Below are 16,183 nucleotides of genomic sequence, written 5' to 3'. Positions count from 1 at the left end.
GGGAAAAGTACGCCACCTGCTGTTGTAAATGTGTACCTGCACTGAATGGTAGACGCAAAGGACTATGGGTAATCCTGAACGCAACGGAGGATTTACTGAAAGACAGAGCATGCGCAGTTGTCCGCAAGATGACCCATTCTTCTATGTTGTCCTTTGTCATAAATGCAGATGCAGATGTGGAATAAACCTGCTGTTACCACAAGCCTGACCAAGAGATTCATTTAGCCAGGAGACATCTAACAGAGGTTACATCAGCTCCATTGGCATTGCTTTCAGGGCTTGTGGTCTTATGACGGTTGGAACACTTTGAATTTTCTTACTGAGGAGCTGAAACATCCAGAAGTGTTTCATGTTTTTACAATGAACTTTCATGCTCAAGAGTTACTATAGTCAAGAAATAGACTTTAGACTTTCAGACTTAAAACTTTATTGTCACCAAGGGGACATTTTTCACCATAGCACTGTACATGTCAGACAATAATACATTCAACGGCACAACAGTACCAACATACAATGACCGACAACAGTCTACACCCAGATCTACTCAGCAGGGTCTTTGGCAGCTATGGCTGCAGGGATCAGGATTTTCCCAAAGTATACTTTTAACATTAGCACCTTAGACCCTCACCTACAGTTTATGTATCAGAAGCTATACCATTACATAAAGATAGCTGTGTCATTGTATTGTAAAGTCATAACAATCTTGCGCGAAGAGCTGTATGCAGTCATTTACGAGCTTGACAAATCCTTGTTAACACACATTTGTGTATTGAAAAAGATTACCACTGCCTTTTAATGAGTTACTGCCAAAAATCACCTGATGTCAGAAGTCTCTGGGAGCCCTCTGTAGGGTGGAACCTGCTGTCTCACCATAGAACTGGGCATATTACTTTATTAGTTTAATTATTAGTTTATTAAATTACTTTGTATTTCCTCTGGAAATTGCTCCCTTATTCTGGTGTAGGGGTTCATGGGACCCTGTGATTCTGGGAGCCATGATGCTGTGGACAATAGCCCCTGGTAATGTCTCCCAAGGTAAAATGCGAAGGGCTGGATTGAAAGTGATTCCAAGCTCTCTATGAATCGGCATCTTGGGCATAAAGCAACCGATCCACAAACATTCTGTCTTGTCCTTGTATAGCTGGAGTGGATCTCTTTCCAAATTATGAGCAAGAAGCTGATGTATTCGCTGTGGATGCTGAACTAAGCCAATGTTGTGCTTCATCACCAGTTCTGTTTGTTATTTACGTGGACAGAATCTCTTGGCACAGCAGAGGGGCAGATAGTGCCTGGTACGGTAATCTCAGCATCGCATCTCTTCTTTTTGCAGATAATTCACTTTTCCTGGCTCCATCAGACCGTAAATTGCAGTGCATCCTAGGATGATTGCAGGCAGTGTGAAGTGGCTGGAAAGAGAACCAGCACCTCCAAGTAGGAGCCCATGGTATTCTGCTGGAAAAGAGCAGGTTGGGACGAGTTGCTGCTTGAACAAAGGAGTTCAAATATCTTTGGGTCCTCTTGCTCTCAAGTGAGGGAAAGATTGAAAACTGACGGAACATTGTTGGAGCTTTGGCAATGATGGTGTTGTACTGAATAGTGTTAGTGAGGCAGGAGCTGCTCCTCAAAGCGAAGCCCTCAATTTACCAGTAAATTTATATTCCAATAATCACCTTCGGGTTGTGACTAAAAGAGTGAATCACTGATACAAGAGGCCACAATGATTTTTCCCTCACAGAGTGATTGGGCTCACTCTAGTGGTAGCGTGAGGAACCTGTCCTCCAGATGGCGCTTGAAGCAGAACCATTGCTATTTCCCATTAAGGGGAGCCAGGTGAGGTGAAAAGCACTTTTCATAAAAGTGTCCCAAACTTAAGACAGTATGGCTACAACAACAATCCATGAAGCAGTGGTTAACACCACATCAAATAAATACCAGACGTGCCAGCTTGTGTCAATTAGGCTGATGATATCTCAGGCTTCCACAGCTTGTAAGATAGAACGACACACATCAACAAACTGTGGGTTCATTTTTGCCATTTTTTGGAGTAACCTCATATTTGTATTGAGTATCAGTGGATCCCCTGGTGACATGAACCTATCAGCAGAGGATTTACAGTCCTAAAATGTGGTGTAAGTGATATGTCATTATTGATCTATTATTAATTTGTTAGTATTTGCTATGTGTATATATTTATTTATTCCTCTGTAACATGGGAGCCCTAACGCAAACCACTCACATTAAGGTTGGAAAAGGAGCATTCAAATTCCTGAATGAAAAAAATGCAGTTGGAGAAAATGTCTGTTCAGTGGACTAGGACTGTCATAATTGGCCAAAAGTGACGCTGAAATATGTGTTCTCTAAAAACACAAAGGTTCGAACTAATTTATCTATTCTACAATCTAGTCTTGCACATTATCTGTTTTGTTTTTTACCATTCAAATAAACTAAATAAAGATTTAGAATATTTGTTGACAGCCCTACAATTGACATCCCATTACAACAGGACTGAAGCACTGAAATCAGCTAAATTATATTCAATGTCATACTTAAATTTGTCCTTGCCCTGTTAGTACTTTAAAGACAAGCAGAATAATCTAAATATTAGTCTTACACTGCCAGAGCAATAACCTCGGAACAAGCAGTATTTTAGAAATTTTGTAAATTTTATTTGTATACAAACTCATGAAAAATGTACTGTGGTGGAAAATTTCTAGGTTAATCGGGAGGAGAGAGTTTGTGTTCTCAAATCAATAATGAAGTCATCAGAAGATTCAAAGTTGTCTTTTTCCGTTTATTCTCTTGCGCAAGAGGGAAGAAAGCACAACAGCCATGTATTCAGTAGACTGCGTGAAACCTTCTTCGGAAATGCAATATTCAACATCATTTATGCATACAAAGGTTCACGCCGTTACAACTTCAGATAATGCGTCAAAAGGGGAGTAAAAGTATTTCAGACAAAGGATCTCTGTTAGTCAAGGTCTCTCTGTGTCTCCGTCTTACCAACAAAGAAACAGTGTACAAGATAACAGATAACAAGACGCCTGGATACTAAACTAATTAAATCTACAGAACTACTGTTCTGTGTCTGCACTTTTAATACTTACATTCTTTAAAACTAAGCATAATACGATAATATATTTTCCCATCACAGTACCTACCGCTGATTTAGACACAAAATCATTAATATCAATGACGCTTTGCTGTAAAAAGGGAAAGCATGATTGTCTGTGAAGACAGCGTGAAGTTATGAGCAAAATCGAAGGCTACGCCTTGGTTTTGTGGATATTTAAGGAGGTTAACTTCCTGTTGTACATGGCTTTAAAATTACCCAACATTTAGCAGTTAATTTACAGCCAGGTCTCTGTGTGTCCAGTGTCCTCTGCGAATGCCTTTCAAGACGGAGCAGCTTTCAAACGATGATGAGTGACACACAGAGACTCAATCTGAAGAGGGAAGTGGGGATTATAGGAGCTGTGTCATTCATTGCTGGAACCATGATAGGATCCGGGATTTTCATATCCCCCCAGTTTGTGCTGTCCGCCATCGGCAGCCCCGGGGCCAGCTTTGTTATATGGACTTTCTGTGGGTTGATAGCCATGCTTGGGGGTCTCTGCTATGCTGAGCTTGGCACAGTCATACCAGAGTCTGGAGCGGAATATATCTACATGCTGCGGACAGCAGGGAAAGTGGTCGCCTTTATGTTTGTCCTCAGCTTCATCGCTGTCATGAGGCCTGCCAGTGCCACAGGAATTGCCCTGGGTTTTGCGGAATATGTCGTGGCCCCCTTTTACAGCGGATGCACCCCTCCGCAACTCGTGGTAAAGTGCGTGGCTGCAGGAGTTATCATGGTGCTGGCCATAGTCAACTGTCTGAGCGTCCGCTTGGCCACCGCCATCCAGGTGGTTTCCATGGTAGTCAAACTGCTGGCACTGGCCGTGATCATATTGGGAGGTGTTGTGATGCTTTTCCAGGGACACACTGAGAACTTTGAGAACTCCTTTCAGGGAACAAATGTTGATGTCAGCTCCATTGGCATTGCTTTCTATCAGGGCTTGTGGTCTTATGACGGTTGGAACACTTTGAATTTTCTAACTGAGGAGCTGAAACATCCAGAAGTAAGTGTTTCACTGTTCAATTATCATCAGTTTAAGAAATGTTTATGCTGTTGGCAAATAGAGAGATGATATACTTACGCAATCAACGTAGAGTGTAGATCTATAATCAAGATCTTACATCTTTCTTAACACTCTATTTATTGATTTAGTTGGGAAATGAATGGAGTTGCCTCTGCTGTTTCGATACACGAATAATCATATCTAGACAAGGAATTACATTATGATGTGAGTTTGGAATCAAGAACTGGACGAACTGTTCAAAGATTTACAACTACAGTGGATTTAATATGTAATCTAAGTAACACATTGAGCTGTTTTTATTGTCTCTCAACCAGTTATTGTGTGTGAGATGTGTCACTTCTTTATCAGGGTGTCTCCTCTGTCAGGGTTAATAACAACTACAGTATTTTCATCATCTCTCTGATCAACGTAACAACATGGTGGTCAAGGAACCTGAAGCTCTGAAAATGAAGCGGGAAATTGGTCTTATTGGAGGTGTTGCACTAGTTTCTGGAACCATGATCGGATCCGGAATATTCATGTCGCCACAGTTTGTATTGGCTTATGTGGGAAGCCCTGGGGCCAGTCTGGTGATCTGGGCTCTCTCGGGACTTGTAGCAATATTTGCAGCGCTGTCCTATGCCGAGCTTGGGACAGTCATTTCTGAATCTGGTGGGGACTTCATCTACATACTGAGGATCTATGGTTCATGCCCTGCTTTCTTTGCAGCAGTCACTTTTATCCTGGTTGTGAAGCCTTTCGGCATTGCAGCAATGGCAATTAGTATTGCAGAGTATGCTCTAGCACCCTTTTACACAGGCTGCCATCCTCCTCAGCTAGTGGTGAAGTGTGCTGCAGCTGTTGCTATACTGGTTGTTGCCACGGTCAACATCTTGAATTCTCGGATTGCCATCAGAATCCAAGTGGTCTTCTTGGTGGCCAAGGTGCTGGCATTGACATTCATCGTGATTGGAGGAATAGTGGAGCTCATACAGAGCAGCAGTGTCATTGTGGAAAATTTGAAAGTTGAGAATGCATTTAAGGGCACTCGGTACTCTTTAAGCACTCTAGGAATGGCTATTTATCAAGGACTCTGGTCTTACGCTGGCTGGTACAACTTGAACTATGTCACGGAGGAGCTGAAACGACCGGAGGTGAGGCTGTAAAGAGCTGGATTGTGCATTTGTGCTTAAGTGAGGTAATAATAGCATTATTGCAAGTTGTTTTCAGATGATACCATGATAAAGATGATGCTGGACCGATGTGTCCAAACAGTCACAGGTGTCAGTGCTAAGTCCCATGAAGACACTCAGGGTGTTATTGTTTTCCTGCAATTGTTATTCTTATCTAACTGTGATAAAGGTGTGTGCCGGCCAGTGTTGTTATCATGTGAATGTTTGCAGCGAACAAAAAATGTAGTAACACAGCAACCAGAGGGCAGTTGAAAGGTCACAGAATAGTTTTAGGGAGAACATGTAGTACACACAGTTCTTATTCACCATTTATGTTGATCTGGGCTTTTTTTTATGGTGTAAAGTTAAAATGGATCATTTAATACAAACAATGATTGTAGAGAGTCACAGGCCAGTACATTTTCTGTTCTTTTCCAAGAACACATTTACCATAATAGAGGTAATTTAAATCACTTTTTTGTGACATCTCTCACACTGTTGCATTATTTGGGAAATGTTTGTGGAGAAAGCATGAAAGTAGTGTTAATGTCAATAAATGTTTTCAACCTGAAGTCAATCCCTTATTTCAGTGCCAATAGTATCCATTGTGCGAGCTTGTACACATTAACCAGAACATAAAACAGATTTTGTTTTCCTCCAGGTGAATCTTCCTAGGGCTGTGGTGATAGCCATTTCTCTGGTGACTGGCTTATATCTGCTGGTGAATGTGAGCTACCTGACGGTAATGACGCCGAGAGAGCTCATGTCGTCCAACGCAGTAGCAGTAACATGGGGGTAAGACAGCACCTGATGTCACGTATTCTTGCTGTTAAAATTACAATGTTTTAAAGGAGCATCAAAGGAGTACTCTACCAGTTTAGCATTGAACTCCTATGACATACTCAGACTCACTGTGGTTTTTTTTCAAGTATCAAATCGATTCAGTAGTACTACAGATGTTGTCTTTTTTGGTTCCATACGCATCTTTCTTAATTGTCAAAGCCTGGTGCCTACTTTTCCCACAATTCAACATGGCCACAGACAGTTCGGTCAGAGATCCGGGTGTGTTATGCTATTAGTGGCCAATGTAGCCTCGAGCCACTACCCTAAAGCCGACATGAGGAGCGCTACGGAAGTATAAACTCATATGTTTTTATATCCATGTCACTCGATTCCTTTCATTTTCAAACTTGTAATCTTCTGCCCAGACTGACGGTGGCAGGAATCTATCAGATTCCGCACAGCCCCCCTCTGGAGCTACAAACATCTTCATACAACTTCTTTCACATATGCAGTAGTGCTTCCTAAAACCTGTACTTTGATGTGTAGAAATCGGTTCCCCTTCAATCGGAAAATAACTTTATAATGTCCCCCTGTCATCAGCCTGGAGCAGAAGCACATCAGGAGAGATTACCATGCATTTATTAGAATAATTAATTATACGCAGTTAAATTTATGAATCAAAATTTATGAATCAACAATTTGAACCGTGAAAAGTAATCTGAATAATGTATCCAAGCCCTGTCATGAACTTTCTTCGTGTAACAGGCGGCTTTTAAAACAATTGGAAAGGGTGCTCTTGCAGCTTTTGTTGAGAACTTCCACCTTGTTCCACAGGAATAAGGTGTTAGGAAGCTGGGGCTGGATCATGTCTGTGGCCGCAGCGTTGTCTGCGTTCGGTTCACTGAATGGGACGTTCTTCAGTGGTGGCCGCGTGTGCTTCGTTGCGGCCAGGGAGGGACACATGGTGAGAGGCTCTTCTTGTGATTATATTGTCCAGCACGAGACTGTTGACTCAAGAGTTTTCACTCAGACCCGTGTTCTCTTTGTAGCCAGATATTCTGGCCATGGCTCACATTCACAGACTGACTCCGTCTCCGGCCCTGATCTTCACCACCGTCATCTCTCTTCTGGTGCTGATCCCCGGAGACTTCCAGAGCATTGTCAACTACTTCAGGTGAGTAGGATTTTGCTTGTATTTAGTGTTGACATTTCTTCTGCATTACTTGTATAAAGAACTGTTTGTATTTGTCTTCATTGCCGTTGTCAGTTTCACTGCCTGGTTTTTCTATGCCATCACCCTGTCTGGAATGCTCTATCTCAAGATTAAGAAGCCGGAGCTCCCCAGGCCGTACAAGGTCAGTGTCACACACGTTCAATCTCCTCATACATTTTGTTTTGTCTTTTCATTAACACTGGAGGAGAATTACCTTGCGCCTGTCCCTTCCTCTCTCCACAGGTTCCCATCATACTCCCCATACTGGTCATCATTGTGGCAGTATTCCTTGTGCTGGCACCCATCATAGACAGTCCTCAGATTGAATACCTCTATGTGACTTTATTTATCTTCAGTGGAGCTATAGTCTACATACCCTTGATCCATTACAAGCTCTGCCCGGGGCTTTTAACCAAGTTAACAGTGTTCCTGCAGCTGTTCTTGGAGGTCGCGCCAGCAGAGAAGAACCTGTGATTTGGGCAGAACGAATGAAACATTGCAGTTTACATTCGATACAAACCTAGTGTTACCTCCCGTTTCTCATTGATAAATTGGGCTGTCTTTGAATTTTAGCAATCTGATATGTATATTTGCAGATGTTCCTAGTCAATTTAAAGAGCACATGAAAAGAAATATCATTCTGAAATAAATCAGTTTTCAAAATGTCAATCTCGTACCAAAAGGTGAAATATGCCAGATTGTTTTCTTAAACATTTTTTGCCTGTACAACAGTAGGTGGCTAGACAGAGCCTCTAACATCTGAAACCTGTTATTGTGAATTTGTGTTTGACAAAACAGCAATTGGTTATGTGCACATCGCACAGAGCTCAGATTACAACACACACTTCCTTCTCTATAGACATTACTCCAAAATTATCTTTACATAAATAGTTGTTCGCTGCAATATTAATGCTCTGAATGTTGTACAGAGAACCTTTCATTTCCATTCCAGTTTATTATAAATGCTCATTTGCAAAAGGTTCCAAATCAAAGATACATAAATGTATTTTAAATAAATGTTTGCAACAAGAAAGAAACAGGATTGTATAACAATTTTCCACTTTATTTTGTTTTCTTGAATGATAGGACATATTTGATTTGGGGCAGCAGGAGTCAGTGACAGGAACCTGCACAAAATATAAACACTGGAGAGAGATTGTTCTGTTCTCCACAAACACCGATACCAGCGTGTAAACAGTGTGCGAAACAAAAAAAGACGTCTCAACAACTATTGGACCATTTACTTTTCATCTAGCACCATCATCAGGTCAAAATTTGAATTTGTCCAGTATTTGGGTTTCGAACCAAATACCTGCAAAACTACTGACATTCCCATCAACCCCCGTTGTTTGTTGTGTTTAGTGCTAATTAGCAAATGTTAGCAAGCTAACACAAAACTAAGAAGATGTCACCTGCAGCATGTTAGCGTGATGACATTAGCAATTAGCTCAGTCTCACCGCTGTGACTGTGGTCTTCTTGTTTTCTTAATACTAGCAATCTCCTGCAGCCTGTAGGTTAGGAGTTGTGCTGGGCTACAAGATTAGTAATAATAAGACATCTCAGCACAAATGAGCTTTTTGAGTCTTACATTCGAAATAAACACTCAAACGGAAAAAGTGAATAAAAAAAAATAAAAAAGTTTATTAAATAATTGTAATCCACCAAAAGGATGAAACAAGACGTGGCCAATTTATAGTGCAACTTTCACATGATGAAGGATTGTTCAACACAGAGCAGGGAAGGGAGAGAGGTGTGTTAGTGGGTGTGCATACACAGACCAAATTTCTGTATGAAACACAGTCAATCCAGTCCATCTGCGGACATCTTGATGTTTCTTTGTTCGGCTTCACCATTCTGTTACCTGACAAATTTAGCATTTACATTTTTTCCACGTTTGGGGGTCTCAGAAAATAATGAGCTGTGTGACCACTAAAATAATGTTGCAATGTTCAGATATCTTGCCCTTAATTAAGTTCCCATTTAACCAACACAGTTTGAAAAACAAAAAGGTATTTGTTAAGGGTGAGTGTGTAATTTGTGTGCGTGTGTGTGTGTTCAAGAGTCCTTTTTTTGTTTTTCAAACTCCAGTTGAGGAATCACTCAGCTCCAGCTTTCTTCTCTGTGCCGTTAGAAGCGCTTGACTTGCTTTCAGGTGCATCTTCGCAGCTCCGCCCCCCCGTCCCACTCCCGCTGCCTCCCTGTGAGGACCGGTGGTACAGCATGCGGAGCCGCTCTGCGTTCACGTGTGCGTCTTCTGCCCCCTCGCAGCACCTAATCCACGACTGGGGAATGGCCTCAATGCCATAGTGGGCCCCGGCGATGGCCCCCGCCATGCAGGCTATGGTGTCTGTGTCCCCTCCCAGGGCCAGGCTGTACGCTATTGTCCTCTCCAGGCCGCCGTAGTTCGCCGGGAGGCACTCTCTGGGCTGCAGGCAGTGGAGGACACAGAAGATGGCGGTGGGGACCGAGTGGAGCGCCGCAATGCCGTTACCTGGGAGGGCAGACGGGAAGATGTTGAGTGATAGGAAGTTGGGGAAATTGAATTTGAGCATGAGCTGTTCACAAGGCAAACATGTTAAGTAAATATAGCTGGGTTCAGTGGGGCTGCAACACAGAAGACAGTTCCATCGCCCCTATTGAAACAATTCAATCGCTCTGTCCAAATACGATAAAATCTTTAACTCAACAAGAGCAGAAAAATGTAGATCATTTCTCAACTACAGAACGGCTTTCATGGTTTTCAAGATCCCTACGGAGGAAATGGAATTCCATCCTACGGTTATGTGTTATCATGAAAACGGTTGGATGGAGGTGAAACGAACAGTCCGTTAATTAAATAGTTGCGCACTAATTTACGGCTTCTGGGTTTCTTCATCTTTCTAATAGTAGACTGAATATCTTGTGATTTTGGATTGTTGCTTGAACAAAACAAGCAAAGTGAATAAGTCAACTTGGTCTTCAGGAAACTGTGAAAGGTGACATTTCCCATATTTTAAGACGAATGATTAATTGAGATAACATGCGTCAGAGTAATCAATACAAACTGTCTTTGGTTGGGACCCTAGATAACAATAAAAATAGAATACTGTCTGTATAAAAATATAGGTGTTGGGAACTGTCAATGGAGGGACAGCAAAGGATGGATGGGTACTAAAAACCTTTAAGATTAAATCGAAGATGAACAGATACTGACCCAGCTCAGAAATGACCTCCTCTATGCTGACCGTGCTCCTGTCCATCAGGTCTCTAACTCTGTGGAGGCGCTCACAGAATGGCTTCTCTGCTTCTTTTAGGCTGGACGGAAACACGGTGTTAAAAGAAGATTTGATGCTAAATATGCCAATGAACAGCAGGTTACATCTCGGACCTCTTCATGTACCACTCACATTCTGGCATCGTTGCGTGTCTCATCGTTGCTCTCCACTTCCTCCATCTCTGTGATCAGCCTGCTGATGAACTGCTGGGGCTTGTCTATTGCCCCCTGCAGGGAGAGGTGCACAGCTAACGCCTGTAGCACCGCACCGTTATAACCCAGAGAGCAGGAGTGGGTCAGCATGGCACCCTGTCGGGCGCACTGGAGAGGGAAAAAAGGAAAGTCATCAAACCCAACGAGTCAGTGGTCTTTACCTGACTCGGGTCCTGGTGATGTGGGACTTGACTTGGCATTAAAGTTACTATCAATTTCTAGGCTTAAGTATTTTTGTGTGTTAGATATATATCGTTTTAAATGAATGAAAAATGGGAATTGAACTTAGTGGGCTGAATGTTTCTTACTTGGGCCACAGTTTTTTTTTATGACTGGGCAAGAAATTAAACTAGTGCACACATTTACAGACTCACTGAGACATAGCAATTCATAAAATGTGCACAGCTTTAACATGCATGTCACCAAGGATGTGTTTTTTGGTTTTTTTTTGCCCACTGCTCACCCTTTTAACATCAGCTGGATCAGGGAAAGCCAGCGCGAAGGGAGCCGCCCTCATGGCTCCCCCGTTCCCAAAGGAGCCTCGACCATTAAACTGGTCTTTGGCTGGCTGGTACACGTCACTGAGCTGAGGGGACGACAGCTTCTTCAACACCTGGATCACTCCAGAACCATAGCCACGACCCGGGGACATGCTGTACTCCTTAGCAAACCTAGAGGGGTGAGACACCAGAGCTTCAGTTTGTGTGTGTGTGTGTAAGTGTGACCCTCAACAACAATATTGCCACCGTAATGCACTCTGCAGAAGAAGCCATTGTTGTCGGCAGTGTGCACTTGAATACCTGCGAGCCATGTCCTGCTCATCAAAGCCGACACGGGTGAGTAGAGACTGGACCACACAGCGTGCCATTGCAGTGTCGTCACTGTACTCAAGGATACCTAACACACACACACACACACACACACACACACACACACACACACACACACACACACACACACACACACACACACACACACATCAGTATTACTAGAATTTCAGCACTGTCTGTAAATTAAAGAAATTAATCAATTCTTTGGTGACTTGTCAAGTAAAGTTTGTTCGCCATTTCTCTCTGATAAAGTGAAGCTTGGTTTTCTCAATATTAAATGGGATACTTCGGGTTTGTGGAGGTCCTTCTGGGTACCCATAACTGGTGCCCATTTCCTATTATTTTGATGTATTGCTGTAAAGTATGGTAGAATAAATAGATGGGAGTGTTTCAGAATGACTTCAGGATTTGCAAGTGTTGGTAAGCCCCCCATGTAACACTTACTTCACCAAGATCATTACCCCATAATAATATCAGGTATCTGGGTAATAGCAAGCTAGTACATCCTTACTGTATAACAGAATTGAGACCAAACGTTTCAAGAGTAATGTATCTCCCACTGCTATCAGTGCCGCCCTGTATTATGGTAACGTGGTTTCATTTCCCGCGGACACTGGTATGAAATCTCATCCTTTCACTTACCACTCCCTTTGGTCTCGTCATCCAGGTTGCTCAGGTGCTGCAGCACGCTCTCCATGGGGACCTCCTCCGCTCCTTCAAACTCTCCGCCGACACAATCTCCCAGCACAGCCGCGACCAGCGCTCCTCTGAACCGGGACAAAGACGCCGCCGGGCCCCCCGCTGCCGCCGCCGCTCTCACCGCCGTCACTGCCATTCATTCGCTGGTGAAGAGACTTCTCAACGTACAGCTGAGGAAAACACCCCGCTGGTTGGCCGACCAGACTGTCGGACAGGGGAGAAGATACAAAGCAAGCGATGATAACAACAATAACAAATGTCGCCTCAACTCCGCCTCTCTACTGTTTCCTGAAAACGTTTTGATGGCCGTTTGACCCCGATGACAGCGTCGGATCGGCGCACATAGAAATACGCTTATATAGAAGAGGCTTCCATTACCAGACAGGCTGCTGTCTGCTGTGGTTTGACCATTTCTATAAAAAGGAAATGCCTTCGATACCGCAGTGGATGCAATACATGCAATCAACTGTGTGTAAAAAAAAAAAAAAAAAAAAAAAAAAAAAAGATAATTATCGGTGCTTTTTGTTAAAGTTTAAAATGGGACATCAGTAGAAGTAGACGTGTAGACTGTTTTGCCATTGTTAGCACCGAGCTCACTCTTCTCATGCCCGCAGTATGCTGTAGCTTGCGCAGATAACCTCATATTTACGGTAGAGCCATGCATTTGTTAAGACCGCCCTCTGCTGGATAGGAGCGCTGGCCCTGACAGGATGAAGTATGGCCCTCACCAATAAATGGGTCAATAATGTAGAATAGTCAAAATGCAGGACAAATTATAGGGGCAGTGTCTTCTTTCCTTGAGGGTTGGTCTTATTCTTAATTTTGCTTTTTACAATTTGTCTTGAGTCCACATAGTCAGACCCCAGGTGGTAGCCAGCTCACTGGTCAAAAAAGAATGAATGGATGTAACTGCAGTCCTTTTCTAATCATTTCCGATTAAAATAAGATTTTAAAACGTCTGTAACCCATTAGAATTATTTGATTAATCGAGTAACAGCTACCCTCACTTAGGGCTATGTTTTTGCTTACAAGGGTGGTGACATTTTACAGACATTTCTTAACCCAACTTAACATAATACAATTCGATTTAAACTGTGTCTTAAGTATATACCTACCCTTTTAATAGCCACATATTGTAATGTTTCTATTAGCAATCAAACACATTTGCAGAGGGACCGAAATCCCTTTCTAATTAAAAAACAATGTATCATGCTGCTTAGTTATGTTAATATTCATTTTGTATTGATTGATTGAGACCAGTTTGTCGGATTGTGGGAAAATAATATGTATATGTTTTTTTGCTGTGCATCAAACTGAATAAACCGCAGTGCAACCATAAAACAACAATCATCTGGCTGTTTATATCCAGTTCCGTGGACATTCAAAACTGGAATTACCGTATTGAAGCGAATAGAGCAGGGCGTATTTTTTCGAGACGGCATTTGAAAAAGCGGGGTTAGTAATGTGGTAGTCTACATGGGAGGACTAGAAAAGTAAAAGGCATTAGGCATTTCTAAAAGAAGTCTACGCTTATACAACATAAGTATCAGTTTATCAGGAGCAAAATACCATCACTGACAACTTCCTAACATGCCAACAGCAAAAGACGGCGAAGAGCCATCCAAAAATATGGTAACGCTATCTTCTTCTTCGTCGTCTTTATATTTAAAGGACCAGTGTGTATGAGTAAGTGCATATATTGGCAGACATTCGATAATGTGTGTTCTGTTTTCATTAGTGCATAACGTTAATCGCATGAAACTATGATTCGTTATGCCTTTGCTAGCTTAGAATGAGCCTTTCATATCTACAAGAGAGATAAACTGGCCCTCTTCAACGGAGCCCGCCATGTTGCACCGCCATGTTTCTACCGTGTCCCACAACGGACAAACTAAAGACTGGTTCTAAACAGGGCCTTTGACGTTTACATTGAAGTGTCTGCATGAATGCACCGGTTGGAAGGTGAAGAAGAAGACATATTGTATTAAGTGGTTGCTGGTGCGGGCTACGCATTTGTGTTGTGAACAGTTTGAGAACCCAAATGTTGACAAATGGAGGATCATACTTATTTTTTAGCACAAGAAAAAGCAAAGGAGCGTGAACCCTCGCTGTCATAGAAGCGCAAATGTGAAGAAACAAAACGAAAGCGGGACAGGCGACGGCAGAAAACCAGGATAAATATGGTGTGGCCTTTCGTACATGGAAATCGCTGATGAGGGACAAATGTTTTCAGAGTGACGCCGAAGTTGCAAGTTTTCTGCTGAACTTAAAGGCCACCGTAGGTTCTTCTACAGCTCTTCACGCTTGGACAGTCTATAGTTTGGAAGCTGGGGAATACAGTTGCATGCAATGCGCAACTTCACCGCTAGATGCCACTAACGGCTACAACTGGCCCTTTGGCCAATTTATACGTAACGTTAACACGTTTCTAAACTAAGTTACATCCAAAATCATTAGGTACTTGCGCGACAGGTGCTTCACCTAACCTTGCTGGCGTTAGCTGACTTAAAGTGACCATGTCTCTTCAGTGAGTTTACAGCTGCATTGTTTTTGTTAGTATTGTTAGCTGCTTGCGTACATAAGTCATAACCCGAGAAGGGTGGGTGTTTGGAAGCACAGCGTCTGCAGCATAATTAAAACATGGCGGAGTCGGAGGAATTTAGACTTAAACGATTAAAGGTAAGAAATATAAACATAATATATTCAAAGCAACACCCAAACGATAAATTGGTTTGCTGATATCTACATGACATTCCGTTATAGTGGGCTAGCTTCTAGTCGGGATGTGCACATTGAAGCTAACGTTAGCTCGCCAGCCTAACGTTACGAACCCGTAGCTCGCTGCTATCCTGCACTGATGCACACCGCCACGCCAAGCTGCGCCTCTAACAGCCGGACGACTTGATAATGTGAAAACGACCATATTCCATAGGATATGACGCAGGGCTTCTGATGAACCCCAGCAGCATTTATTAACCCAGCACCGCAGCTGTGCAGCTGATGACTGGTTCCACAAAGGTTGCATCGCGGAGGGCTGCTGCGAACAATACAAAGTGGATATTTTATTGAATTTAAGTGTAGGCATGCGAGTCACTTACTTAAACATAATGTTTACTCAAACTCCAGCAACTACTAAGATGTCTCACTGGATCACTTGGTGAGTGTTTCTGTATACGTTTACAAGTGTGCCAGGACGCGATACATTTGATGAATGTTGAATGGGGTTTGGTGGGACGCCTTCTCCACACCGGACAGCATTTGGCCTGGATCACTAGAATCCACAATAGCAAGACATTGATAGCATTAAGGTTCGTTTAGCTAGTTCCCTTAAACATGGACACGAAGAGCTTGTATTCAGTGAGGGGAGGACGTTATTTAATGATATTGTACGGTTCCTCGTGTTAACCCAAACATATGCTCACCTTATCTCATAGACGGAGAGACTATATTATTTCTTCCCAGCTCAACATGCAAACACACTGAAACACACGTAGATTGATGTGATTTTTGTGCATAGTACTGTCACTCTTGTGTTATTACTTATGTTATTATGCGATGGTGATGGCTTGAATTTGGCTTTCCAGCCATTTGTATCTAAAATGTGTTTGTTATTGGAGGCTGTCTGTGTGCAGTATAAGCACTTGTTTGGCACTCATGTCTATAGTGGATGAAGACAGACCTGCACTGTATGCAGTAGTTGGACTAATATACCTTATTCTGTGGTAAGCATTTTGACATGCGATAACAAGAACGGCACAAATGTAATCAACAACATTAAAGGTGGCTGCACCTACACAGCCCTGGTATTGTGCATGTTGTGTCTGTGACATGGCTGTTAAATGGACCAGAGCCATAATTTGTGTGATTTAGATCCACCTGTGCTCTTCCCGCTACGACAAGAACA

At 42.6% G+C, this 16,183-nt stretch overlaps 3 protein-coding genes and 1 pseudogene across 14 annotated transcripts in view; 3 read left to right on the top strand and 1 right to left on the bottom strand.

Moving 5' to 3' along the window:
* Positions 1-258: 258 nt before the first annotated feature.
* Positions 259-9,599, top strand: LOC142967908 (b(0,+)-type amino acid transporter 1-like). The gene is made up of 6 exons (XM_076107534.1): positions 259-4,115; positions 5,949-6,082; positions 6,905-7,034; positions 7,120-7,244; positions 7,338-7,425; positions 7,527-9,599. The coding sequence occupies exons 1-6, from the start codon at positions 3,417-3,419 to the stop codon at positions 7,755-7,757; spliced, it is 1,407 nt and encodes a 468-aa protein (XP_075963649.1). The 5' UTR covers positions 259-3,416; the 3' UTR covers positions 7,758-9,599.
* LOC142967905 (b(0,+)-type amino acid transporter 1 pseudogene) lies at positions 4,185-6,024 on the top strand (annotated as a pseudogene).
* On the bottom strand, positions 8,326-15,170 carry adprs (ADP-ribosylserine hydrolase). Its single transcript, XM_076107532.1, has 6 exons — positions 12,223-15,170; positions 11,551-11,647; positions 11,214-11,421; positions 10,671-10,858; positions 10,478-10,578; positions 8,326-9,775 (listed from the first exon to the last, which is right to left on the bottom strand). Exons 1-6 carry the CDS (start codon positions 12,413-12,415, stop codon positions 9,381-9,383), a joined length of 1,182 nt encoding a protein of 393 aa, XP_075963647.1. The 5' UTR covers positions 12,416-15,170; the 3' UTR covers positions 8,326-9,380.
* The window catches only part of LOC142967898 (zinc finger MYM-type protein 4-like), a 31,623-nt gene continuing 29,156 nt past the window's right edge, over positions 13,717-16,183 (top strand). For 4 of the 12 annotated variants that reach the window (XM_076107515.1, XM_076107518.1, XM_076107514.1 and 1 more), the window contains exon 1: positions 14,250-14,557. In XM_076107515.1, coding sequence (XP_075963630.1) covers positions 14,492-14,557 — 66 coding nt within the window. In that variant the 5' untranslated portion in view covers positions 14,250-14,491. The other 8 variants (XM_076107522.1, XM_076107516.1, XM_076107523.1 and 5 more) reach the window with 8 other exon arrangements.

This window comes from Anarhichas minor, unplaced genomic scaffold (assembly GCF_050575085.1).
Source record: "Anarhichas minor isolate MPS153535 unplaced genomic scaffold, ASM5057508v1 ptg000040l, whole genome shotgun sequence".
NCBI classification, from domain to species: domain Eukaryota; kingdom Metazoa; phylum Chordata; class Actinopteri; order Perciformes; family Anarhichadidae; genus Anarhichas; species Anarhichas minor.
This window is presented reverse-complemented; position numbering and strand designations above follow the sequence as displayed.